Source organism: Arachis ipaensis, chromosome B08, assembly GCF_000816755.2.
Source record: "Arachis ipaensis cultivar K30076 chromosome B08, Araip1.1, whole genome shotgun sequence".
Lineage (NCBI taxonomy): Eukaryota > Viridiplantae > Streptophyta > Magnoliopsida > Fabales > Fabaceae > Arachis > Arachis ipaensis.
The window spans coordinates 121,196,196-121,208,002 of NC_029792.2; the positions used below are offsets into that span (position 1 = coordinate 121,196,196).

An 11,807-nucleotide genomic window follows, 5' to 3' on the forward strand; every position below is an offset into this window, starting at 1 on the left:
TTAATCTATAGTAATCAAAGAAGAATGTCTAGCTTAGTAGTAAGGGTGTTGAAGTTTCTGCAGGGTTAATTATAGAAGCGGGTGGTTCTAATAACTATGTAAAGAAGTGAGAATGTATTTTTACGTAAATTTATTATTTGATAGATTTTATTGATCCAATTTAAAGAGTGGAAGCACTCCCTTAAGTTGTAAATATGGAGATTATATTTTTTATGAGAAAAGTTTAGATTTTTGAGAATGTAAATGTAGAGTAGTAATCAAGTTTCCAACGGTGATGAAGGGCGTGGATGATCAAAATCTTGGCGATTTCATTTGGTGATGAATTAGAAAAAGAGATTGGAATGTTGCTTCACAGGCTTATTTCCATTATCATAAACAATTATATTAAATATAATGTATATCTTAAAATCAGTTATTAATATAGAATAATATTTATTAAAATATAAAATATATATTTAAAATAAATTAAATTATATAACAAGTAATTTTATTAGTTAATTTTAATCTAAAAATAATATTTTTTAATCACAAATTAGTTAATTTTAAATGTATAAATTAAACATATAAATACTTCTTTGCTCGCTAATTTAATTTTTTAGCAATTAAATTAATGAGTGATCCAAAGCATTATTGGTGCTGATGGCCTTTGATTTTTGCTCAACTTAATCTCGCAGAAGTAAGTTATCTCACTTCTTAGGTTTCCGAGACAAACTAGAAGTTATCCGACGCCTGAATAGTGTAACATTCCGAAATCTTAACGAAAAAGATTTTAATTAATAAATTAAAATTTATTTCTTAGATAGGAATAACAATGTTTTACTTAAGATAATATTTAAAATAGTCTTTAAAATTTAGTGATAATCTCAAGTTGGCTTTAAAATTTTTAATTCACTCAAATTAAACCTCTACATTTTAAAAGTTTACTTATGTTAGTCCTTCCGTGTATCTCTATTAATGGCGTATTTAGTTGAAACATTAAATGACACACTAGCCATTACTAAATGACGTCATTTCATTGTTAGCGCCTAATTCCTCTTAAAACAATGTAATTTGAGACCACAAGGAGTTAAAAAACAAATCCACTTCAGTTTTAACATTCAAAACACTAAAACAGGATACTCTTCTTTTTCTTTTTCATTCTCTCGCATGTACGGTGGTGAGAAAGATCAATGTCGCTACTATAGTTCTTCGACAAAACTCGATTCAGTCATTCCTTTTTGCAAGAGCGAAGAAGAAAAATTTGCGCAACCGTTTCTTCCAAAAAGGTTAGTAATAGAACCATTGTATATATAGGTTGAATGTTCAGTTTTGTGTGTTTCTCTTACTTGAGGTTTGTTGGCCATTAATTTGTGTTGTATTTAATGACCAAAGAAATTGAGTGCATTGTGAAAGTAGTTAGTCTTATTTAGTAAATGTGCTTTGTTAGGGTTTTTTTATTTGGTTATGATGATGATGACTCATGGAAGACCAAGAGTAAAGCCAATGTTATCTAAATACACATTACAAAAAAAATGTTGAGTACAGTCGGATTTCACGTCAAATTTATAAAATAAATTCACCGTTAAATGGATTACCATCAAATTTGCTGTCGTCTTTGGGTTGACGATATAAACATCGCCAGAAACTGGTTAGCATCGGATTTATTTTATCCAACGCTAATTACCGGTGGATTTACCATCAGTCTTTTTCAATGGATTTGATGAGATTGTGTTGACGGTAAATTTGGTGCCGTTTTCACGTGTTTATGCGTCATTTTACCGTCGGAGTTATCTGAGGGTAAATTCGATGGTAATGTTAATTTTATAAATCCAAAATTTTTTGGCACAATTAGAATAAATGTTAATTTATAAACCCTAATTTTATAAACCCTAAATTTAATGTTGCTAGAAATTAAGATATTATTTTATTAAAAAATAAATAGTCTAAATGCAATAAAATGTCACAAATGTAGAATACAATGTAGACAAACAAAAATGCATACAACCTTAAATCCTATAGATCCTGGTAATTTTCGTCGTCGTCGGCGGCGTCGTGGTCTCCCTGCAACAGCGGCGGAGGAGGTGCTGTCGTCGGTATCCCACTAGCAGCGCCGATGCCTCCAGTATGCATCTGTTGGCCGTATTCCTCCATTTGTTGTTGCAACCGATCGAACTGCTCCAGCTTCTCCGTCAAGTCCGAGCTGATAACAACGCGTGCAAGAAGGTCTCGATACCTTTGCTCATTGTGCTCTGCTTACTGGTGAAGCTCCTGTGTTGGCTTCTGTACCTCCTCCCTCAGGTCAACAACTTCTTAGGGATTAGCTGGGATGGTGGCAGAGGTAGACGCAGAGGAAGCCACCAACATAGAGGAGCAGATGCCACTAGCGAAGAATGACCCCAACCCGAATCAGCGATTCTTGTGGGGTTCAGAGGCAGTTTCGCACCAAATTTTATCGAGATCCACCATGGAGGTCTTAGAGCCGGCTTCGTTGGCCCCACTAGGTGGTTGAGATTGCTGGGTCGCGGCCTCCAACCTCTGCGTGTACTCCTCTTGCATCACACACGTTAGTTGTGATTAGCAGATTAGGATAATAGTTAATAATTAACTTTGAACCGAATAAAGTTGAAACTTAGGATTAGTTTAAACTCACATAATGGGCCGCAGACCGCTAGTCATCAAATCTCTCCTTGTTTGCCTTCAAAGTATGTGTATACTTAAAGGTTTCTACCAGTGTTGCCTCACGATCCAGCGACTTCGACTACAAATTAATATATCAACCAACCAATAAAATAAATGAACAAATTAAACAATGACAAACAAATATGAGCATGAACCAAAATCTTAATTATAATTTCGAAAATATAATTTTAATTTTTTTTATTTCACTGAAATGTTATAAAAATTTTGACAGAATCTCACCTAAAATTCGGATTTAGCCACCCTTAAAGGATTCCATCCAATATTTTCCAGCAATCTCAAAGCCTACTCTAACCTACTCTAACCTACACTAACCACCTAAATTCAGTAGAACAGAAAATTTAACAAACATTTTCTCTACTAACTAATTAATTAAATTAATAATAAAAAAGAAAAGTAAAAATTAATTCAAGTAACTACTAAAACATTAAATAATGTCAAAATTCTTATCAGTTTGGTCTTCATCTTCACGAAGGTCGCCGATCCACTCGTATACCTTGACGACCTGGATGAAGCCCTGTTAGCGACATCGTCAGACGGTGACGCTTGAACCCCTCGTTATCTCTGAAATAAGCTCTCCAAGTCACGCTTGATGTTTGGATGGATCCACAATGTCAGGTGGCCTTTCCCCTAACAAATGTCACTCATTATCTACTGAAACCACTTGGCGGCGCGGCGGTCATAGGTCTTCCTGATCATGACATTGTACTCTGTATCCCATATGAATTTCAACTGCACAAAGTGATCCAACAAGATAAGCGTTTTGGAATGAAATACAATTCCTATACAGTTAAGTAATTCAAACGAAATTGGGTTCTTATCGCTCACCTCTTAAATCACCATTCTCTCACATCAGTCGGGATCTGTGTGTAGGTCGGCCACGGTTAGTTGTACATGGATTTAATGACCTCAAATATCTCTTGTGTGCACGCATTGGAGTTTGGTGCAAACCTATTGGAGAAAAAATCTCACATTAACAAACACATAAGATGAACAAACTTAAGATAAACAAATTTAATATTAAAAATTGAACTCACGACTACATGTCATCGGGCCAAATCCTCAGGTGGATGATGGAAGGTGGTGGAGGGGCATCATGGTCAGGGGCGTTGGAGGCATCACCCACTGTGGGCTCTATCGACGTCGTCGCTGCATCTACAGGGCGACGTAGCAGAAGGAGACACCCAGTTCGAGTTCGGGACCATGATGAATTGCTGGTCCGATGGACCTGCCTGTGGCGTCACAGGAGTCGACGGGTTAACCGAAGTAGAGGATGATGACTGGACAGCCCTGGAAATTCGGTAGAAGCCTGCCCTCTATCACGACTACGTGACTCACTCGACCTACCTCTATTACATGTCGTCATGTCTGCACAGCGAATATATTTCTAAATTAATCAAAACACAATTAAATTCACCAACTCTAAACATATTAATACACTCAATACAGTAAACATATCAATAACATAACAAACACCAATATATAATAACATAAGAAGAAACTCAAGAAATAACAAATAATTATAACAAATGTGAGAAAATATATGAATAATAAATAATTATAACAAATAACCGAAAATACTTAAAATAAGTATTTTAACGAGGAACAAATTTATGTCACAATTAACACAAATATCTATTAACCCTAAACATAATCCTAAGACTTTCAAAAACATAATTTGATTCAATTTCACTCAAAATATTATAAAAATTTCGACAGAATCTCCCCTAAAATTCGGATTTCTCCACCTCTCAAGGATTCTATCCGAACAAAATATCTATCCAAACCAATTTACAAGGGTTGAAATCCTAATCCACCCACCAAGAAGCTTCAATCATTTTTACTACTCAACTCAAATGCACAGTTCATTTAATAAATATTTAAAGCAATCTAACTTTGTAAAATAAACAAATACTAAATCATATAATCTATTTTAATTTCTTCATCATCAAACCAATTTTAATAACCAAAATAATCAACACAAATATTATTTTATAATAACTAATAACAAATACGAATAAAACCTAAATTACCATATGATAACCAAAACGCAAATCCTACATTAAGTTAATCCCAAACCCTAAATTAGCAAATAATAATCAAATCATAAATCCCGAAATTAACGTATAACTAATCCCTAAATTAATATGTAAATAAATTTTAAATTATAATTTATATAAGAAGGAGATGCAACGGTGGCGGTGCTGGACGATGATGGCGGCGGTGCGGCGGCAGGAAACTGGATGGTTTCCGTGAGAGGGCAGTGAGAGACCGGGGCTGGAGCAGCGGCAGCGAGGTGAAAAGGGGTAGAGAGAAATGGAGAAAAGGTGTTTAGAGAGAGAGAGAGAGTCTTTTTGAAATAAAGGGGGACATCGTTCGCGCTCTCAATTTTAAGTTTGATTACTGTCGAAGAAGAATTTCTTGCATATTCTTTCAGCATGTGTGGTAAAGTACATCGAGCTTGTTGTGGTCGTCGAAGGTGTCAAAGGCATATGATGCTTCGGAACAAGTTCTAGTGGTAGAAGCCGTTCTTGAGGACAAGGAGAAGGAATTGGCGGAGCTCGGTGAGAGAGTTACAGATCTCTAGGAGAGCCAAAGAAACTGCCTAGCCACCGGTGATGGGAAGAGCAAGCATCAGAATAAATGGCACAGAGTGTGGCACGGTATCCAGTGATGGGAAGAGCAAGCATCAGAATAGAATCTTGAGCGCTGTGGTGATGAAGGCCAGCAGGGCGGTGCTGCGGTGGTTATGGAGTTTTAGGGAAAAACGATCCATAGTTATTCAGCTACACCTTCACCTTCATCACGCGCCTGGTTCGAAGGAATTACAACGCGCAGAAGTGAAGCGGAGACGGGGGGCCAACTTCGGAGGTCGCATCGGCGGCAGTAGCAAAGTCATGGACGGCATAACGGAGGTAGCAGAGGCGTCAGCAACGGCAGCAGGAGCAAAGGCGTCGGCGGCGACAAGACTGACTATAACCGAGGTAGTGACAGCAAAGTCGTTGCCAGAGAGGAAGGAGGATTCGCGTAGTGTTCCAACATGAAGGAGTAGGAGAAGACAGTCATCAGTAAGGGAGTTCTGATAGGTAGCGTTTGTTTTGAGGTACTGAGACAGAGACTAAGAGACTGAGACTCAGTATCGTGTTTGTTAGTTCAGAGACTGGTACTAAAATTTCTGTCTCTGTCTCTAAAAGTTCAGTATTTCAGTACCTCCAAAAAGTAGGGACACAGGGGACTGAAATTTTTAGAGATGGAGACTGAAACTTTAATAACATTTTATACCTAAAATACTTTCATTTCAATTAATTAATTCCAATTTTACCCTTTGTGCAAATTAAATTAGAGTTTCATTCTTGTTTCAATTCCTGTCTCCCATTTTGCACCAAACAGAATACTAAGATTTATTTCAATCCTGTCTCTTAGTCTCTGTCTCTCAGTCTCAGTCTTTCCGTCTCTGTCTCTCCACCAAACGCTACCATAGAGAACCGGGTCAGGTAGTAGTTAGGGTTGGTTTTTCCGGGTTTGGACTTGCTTTGGTTCCAGGCCTCAAAAAAGAAAAAAAAGTAACTTAACGTGCCACGTCATTTTCTGTTAGAGTTGTCAATAAGAAAAATAACGGAAAGACTAACGTGACCAGATCCGTTATCTTTCGAGGATAAATTTGATTAATTTATTCTTTCGAAAACGAAAATAGAGATCGAAGTATCTTTCAAAGACCATTTTGACTAGTAACTCGTAAAACAATGATTCTCTTCTAAATATAAATCAGGACACGCACTAAAGGGTGTTTGGACATGTTCCCGTTACTTCTTGTGAGAACATGTGAAAAGTAAAATACCAAATTCACAACTAAGGATAATTCATGCTAACAAATGTACCTAAAAATATTCTCAACACACTAACAGGAAAACTTTGGCTCTTTAGTCTCTCTTTAGCAAATTATTAAACAAACATAAAGCCTAAAAAAACCCAACTTTCTTAATTAACCATTTAAGGTATTACTCTTATTTGTCAATATGATAAATCATTTTTTTTTCTAATTAAAAACGGATAATAATGAGTGGTGAATTAGGTAAAACTTGGTGCAGAGATACATTGAGCAAATCTAAAGATGAGATGAAATGAGAGATGTTCAATCTGAAGAAAATATACATCTCACAATTTCATCTTTAAATTTGCCAACCACATCATAAACCAAGTTCAACTTGATGCATAGTAGTAACATTGTCCTAATAAGTATAGCTCAAAAAGTATCTTAACAAAAATCTAAATAGTACAACAATATTTGAAAGATAATTAGATTTCTTCATCTCATCTGACAAAGACAACTGATGCTTGAATTAATTAGCAGGAAATTTGAGTTCATATGCACCATCTGCCACATGATATGCAACATAGTAACATTGACTTGCAAGAAATATAATGCGGAGAATATAGGATAACAGAGGCAGTGTAGAAAGTAATGCTAGTACTTTACTTGATTTGACTGTCAACAAAGTCAGAATTTGTTTGGAAATCCCAAAATTGTCCCTGGAAGCAAAGCAGTCTCAGTGTTCATCTTTAGAACAGTAATTGTTACAAATGCCGTTTTCAACAGGTGCCTCCAATACATCTGAAATGAACTTAATTAAAGAACAAAGCCCTCCCAAGAAGTTGTGATCAATGGCACCTTTTGCATCCGCCACATGTGCAAAGTCAACAAGTTTAACAACAGCACCTGAACTACTACTTCCTTTCATCAGAGATTCCCTTTCATATACCACGAGGACAGAACAAGAATAGAAATGAAAAATAGTTTGAACCTCAAACCATTTCTTAAGTTCCAGTAGCTGTTCCAAAATTCCAGAAGGTCCACCAAAAACCTTGGACGCAAAAGAACAATCTGGGTGTATGTTATCATTTGAAGCCACGTTGGAAGAAACAAACCTACTCAATACCAATTTGGCGTCGTTGGCAGCTAGGTTTTGAAGAAACTTCCTACCCGGCTGCCAGACCGATGCATCTTTGGAGGAGGTCACTAACTTCAATCCTGATATTCTAAAACCCAATGTCAGACTAGAGGATTCTCTATCCTTTTTTAAACACTTTTCAATGTAGGACTCAGAAGCTTGAGGATCCCAAGTCCTAGAACCAATTTTGATGTCCATTACAGATGGGCTCTGGTAACTGGAGACAACATCTTCCAAAACAAGATGGGGTTGTAAGCCAGAGCCATCAGATGCATTGATAGCCTTAGTACCACGAAAAATGGGGAAGTATCTGCGAATGTTGTCAGGGACCCTGGGATCAGAAGACAGGGAGGTATAAAATGCAATTTCTTTGGAACCACGTTCATCATTTTGAAGAGGCTTATAGAAGTTTCCAGAATCGTCTATTAGGGGGCCAAGGATACCATCTTTGGCTTGATGACCAGCAACTTGGTGCTCTGGGATCTTAAACATTTTCCTGTTGATAATGGTAACAAACCTCAGATACAATCACAAAATATTAACATGCGATTTCTAAACAGCAGTTGTTTTATAAACAAAGTTCTCATTATGGCACAACCCTAGACAATGAGAGTGGGACCAGAAAACCCCACCATCTTAAAAATCCCATAGGGACATGGGGTAGAGTTAGCAACAACAAAGTATTGTTCATTAGGTAGCATGATGATCATTTATATATATAAATAAATAGAAACCATAAACTTGGTAAATCTCAAATTAATCAATATAACAACGTATGAAATGGGCCGACACTTTCCCATCCCATCCCAAGCATGCTAATGCAAGTTTGTCCATCAAAATGACAGAGAACAGAAGCATCAAAATACTGTTTATTGATGCAGTTCACTAGCAAGTGCAATCAGCATCAACGATAGCTAGTATTCAATTATCCTTAATTCCTTAGTCCCAAGATCTTTGAGAATATCAAGGCTGTAATATACAGTTGCCTTGGAAAAAACTAACAAAAATCAAGCTTAGCATAGGGTGCAAGGAAGAGGAAGCAAACATGTACAACTTGGAGGAGAATATATTTGGGAACATGACAAAGTGCTTAAAGCAAATCCTTCTGTTGCTGGGGACTGATAAAAATATTATTCCCCAGATGCTAGAAGTTTGCTTTATCATTTCTGTTTTTGTTTTTGTTCTAGTTTCTCTAGATACTGAGAATAAGAGCACTTGTATTCAGGAACTCCCCTTGAACTGTCTCAATATTTATACAGAGAATAATTTTCATGTATGATAGACATTTAGTTTCTGAAAATAGTCTTCAATGCCTTTAAGAAAGAAGCTTTATTAGAGAAACTAGTTTTCATAGAGGCATTAAAGCATGAAATGCTTGCCATTTTATTATTAAAATGGGAATAAAAAGGGAGGAAACACAGAGAAACACAAAATGAGACATCTTAATATATGTAAATTTGAGAAACATAAAAGAAACAAATATGATTAGAAATGAATAATTGCAGAACACACACACACAATGAGACNAAACTACAGATAGTACGATTTAGATGCATAGCGAATGGGAAAAAAATTAAAAAGGGTGGAAAAAATATAAAATATACAGAGAAAACAATGTAAAGAGGGGTTCAATATCATCAGCCTTGTTAACAAGTAGACCATGTTAACCATTATCCATACTTTTTTCTTTTTAATATATTCTGGTAGTAAAACTGAGGCAAAGTGAATGTAAGTCACTCACTCACTCTCAAGTAATACTTGATAGAAGCGGGGATTTAAGTCAATAAGTTCCTAATATACATACAAACAAACTCAATCTTACACACAAAGTATCCTTGTAACCATGGTAGTTTAAGGAAACAACATCCAATAAAAAAAGCAAGCCACCATGTACTGGTGTTTGAATCTGATGCACACAAGCCAAGGAGATAACATTACATCAAAACATGAATCAGTGGAAAAGTATATTATTATTATCACAAGTCATGACTCTATTTGAAAATACCAAACTATGCAAGAAGCAAACATCAATGTAAAGCAAATTATGCAGGCAGGCATGTCAAATGTTACTACTGAGGATGATATGATAAAAGAAAAATGAGGCATCACATAGATCCTTCAAAATGAATAACTTCAGAAACAATAAATTTCTAAAACTAACTAGCCTCAAATCTTAAGCAAAACCTTTCTAAAATGTCAGACTTGTTTTTCACTTATTTATTTTGTGATAATCCAACTAATTCATTATATTCTTGTACCAAACTTGTCATAACACAGGAGCTTCACATTGTTTTGGTTACTATTTCTTACTTAAAAAAGATAGAAACATATATCTTTTGGTACACTTAAAAGAAAGAATTTTACTCTATCCATGCATTAGTTAGAACAGACTGCTACATACTAATCGTTCAATTTATCAATTAATAACAAAAATACCGAACAAAAATTTTCTGACAATTTTTTCAATAACCAAACTAATAAATAAATTAGTGGCATCAGAATGAATGAAGAGTGATCTTCAAGTTCTTTCCAAGCTACAGCATTTTCGCTGTAACACCTTTATCACATGGTATTCAGGAAATAAAGATTTCAGGTTTATACAGCATAATATGCAGCACAAGCTTCAATTGTGAAGCACAAAACCCTAATTTTGAAATGTTTCTTTTCTAGCCATCCTTTGAGCTTATACATAAGATTCGTTAATTAAAATCTTCCCAGAAGAAACCACAAAAACACATTAATCTTTCTCCTTTTCTGTTAGAAACCCACATTAGGGAAAGTATATAGACAAAACTCACCTTAAAATTAAGAGAGACAGATCCCCAAGTGACTATCTCTGTGAATTTTAGAAAAAATCTAAGCAGAAATCTGCAAATAAATAAATAAATAAACAAACACACTGAAATCAGCTTACCAGAAAATAAAAAATAGAAAGTTTCAAAACCTGAGCTACTTAACCCAATTACCTGAATCAGAAGGCTCTTTAGCACATTGCCTTAGAAGATTTGTTGACGGAGGTTGCAATGTTGAATACTTCTCTTCGTTGAAAACACAAAAGCGGATCATAGTTAATGATTGTATCGTATTGCTATCATTTATCAAGTAACAAGCATTTGAATCTAAGATCATAGTCCAATATGCAGCGATTTATAAAGTTAGGAGCTACATGCATTTTGTTTTTCCTTTTCTTCTTTTTCGATTATTTTCTGATTTACGCGTAGAAATGCAAGAAAAAACAATGCTAGTAATGAGTGCCTGAATGTTAATGCAAAAAGAGAAAAAGAAAGATCGCAGAGGTAATGAAGATTAAGTAGAAAGTGATTACGGCGAAAATTGCAGAGGGAGAAAGTCCTCCGTCATAGAGAAACTAAGAATGAGAATGACAACGTGACTGTGAAAGGTGCGAGATGCGTCGGTATAAAGCCAAAAGCCGAAAACACGCCAAGGGCAAAATGGGGATTTCACGCATCAACCTTTTGTTATTTGGTCTGAGTCAAACGTTTGACTCTCAATTTTATAATTTAGAATATGAACACCACTCTTTTGCTTTGCGTCGCAAAAAGAGAGAGAACCTCAACGGTCAACAACTGTTGCGTAGAAAAAAGAAAAGTGTTAGTTGAATTGAGATGGAGGATATCGAGGGGAACACACATGTCTGTATGCCAAATTCCATTTTAATTTAAAGCCTTTCCGTCAAGATTAGCAACCAATTGACAAGTAATAATGGTTCTCCTGAAACAGAGGCTGATGGGTTGCTGGCAACACTCAACGACGACGAGCTGGTGGTCGGCGGCGGCAACGGGCTGGTGGCAAGGAGGTGAGAGAAACAGAGAGACCCGGAGATCCGGTGAGAGACGACGCGACGGTGAGAGCTTCCAAACCCGAAGCCGTGAGTGGTGGTGAGTGCTTCCAAAGAAACACTTTACTTCATAATAATTTGAGAGAATACCCAATCCGCCCTCTTCCAATTTTTTTTTTGGTGACTCGATTTTTTTTGGTGACTTGCCCTCTTCCATTTTTGTGAGTAATTACTAATTACCCAAATAATTAGTCTCCAAAATTTTAAAATCGAACATTTTAGTTTCTAAGAGAAACTAATACACAAATTAATTTTTAAGATTTTACTCCAGTAGATAAGTCAGTCCCAATTCATTTTTCAGCAAAATAATTACCCAAATCAAT

At 35.9% G+C, this 11,807-nt stretch overlaps 1 protein-coding gene across 3 annotated transcripts; it reads right to left on the bottom strand.

Annotated features, from left to right (window-relative positions):
- LOC107612848 (inositol polyphosphate multikinase beta) lies at positions 6,988-11,062 on the bottom strand. 3 transcript variants are annotated; one of them, XM_016314604.2, is made up of 4 exons: positions 10,951-11,062; positions 10,592-10,658; positions 10,424-10,493; positions 6,988-8,121 (listed from the first exon to the last, which is right to left on the bottom strand). In XM_016314604.2, exon 4 carries the CDS (start codon positions 8,115-8,117, stop codon positions 7,224-7,226), a length of 894 nt encoding a protein of 297 aa, XP_016170090.1. In that variant the 5' UTR covers positions 8,118-8,121; positions 10,424-10,493; positions 10,592-10,658; positions 10,951-11,062; the 3' UTR covers positions 6,988-7,223. The 3 variants fall into 3 exon arrangements, with proteins under 3 accessions (XP_016170090.1, XP_016170091.1, XP_020965574.1); XM_016314605.2 differs by having other exon boundaries at positions 10,592-10,663; positions 10,951-11,030; XM_021109915.1 differs by lacking the exon at positions 10,424-10,493.

Bases quoted from the DNA above. Each gene is read 5' to 3' on its own strand.
- LOC107612848 (XM_021109915.1), bottom strand. From the start codon at position 8,117: ATGTTTAAGATCCCAGAGCACCAAGTTGCTGGTCATCAAGCCAAAGAT.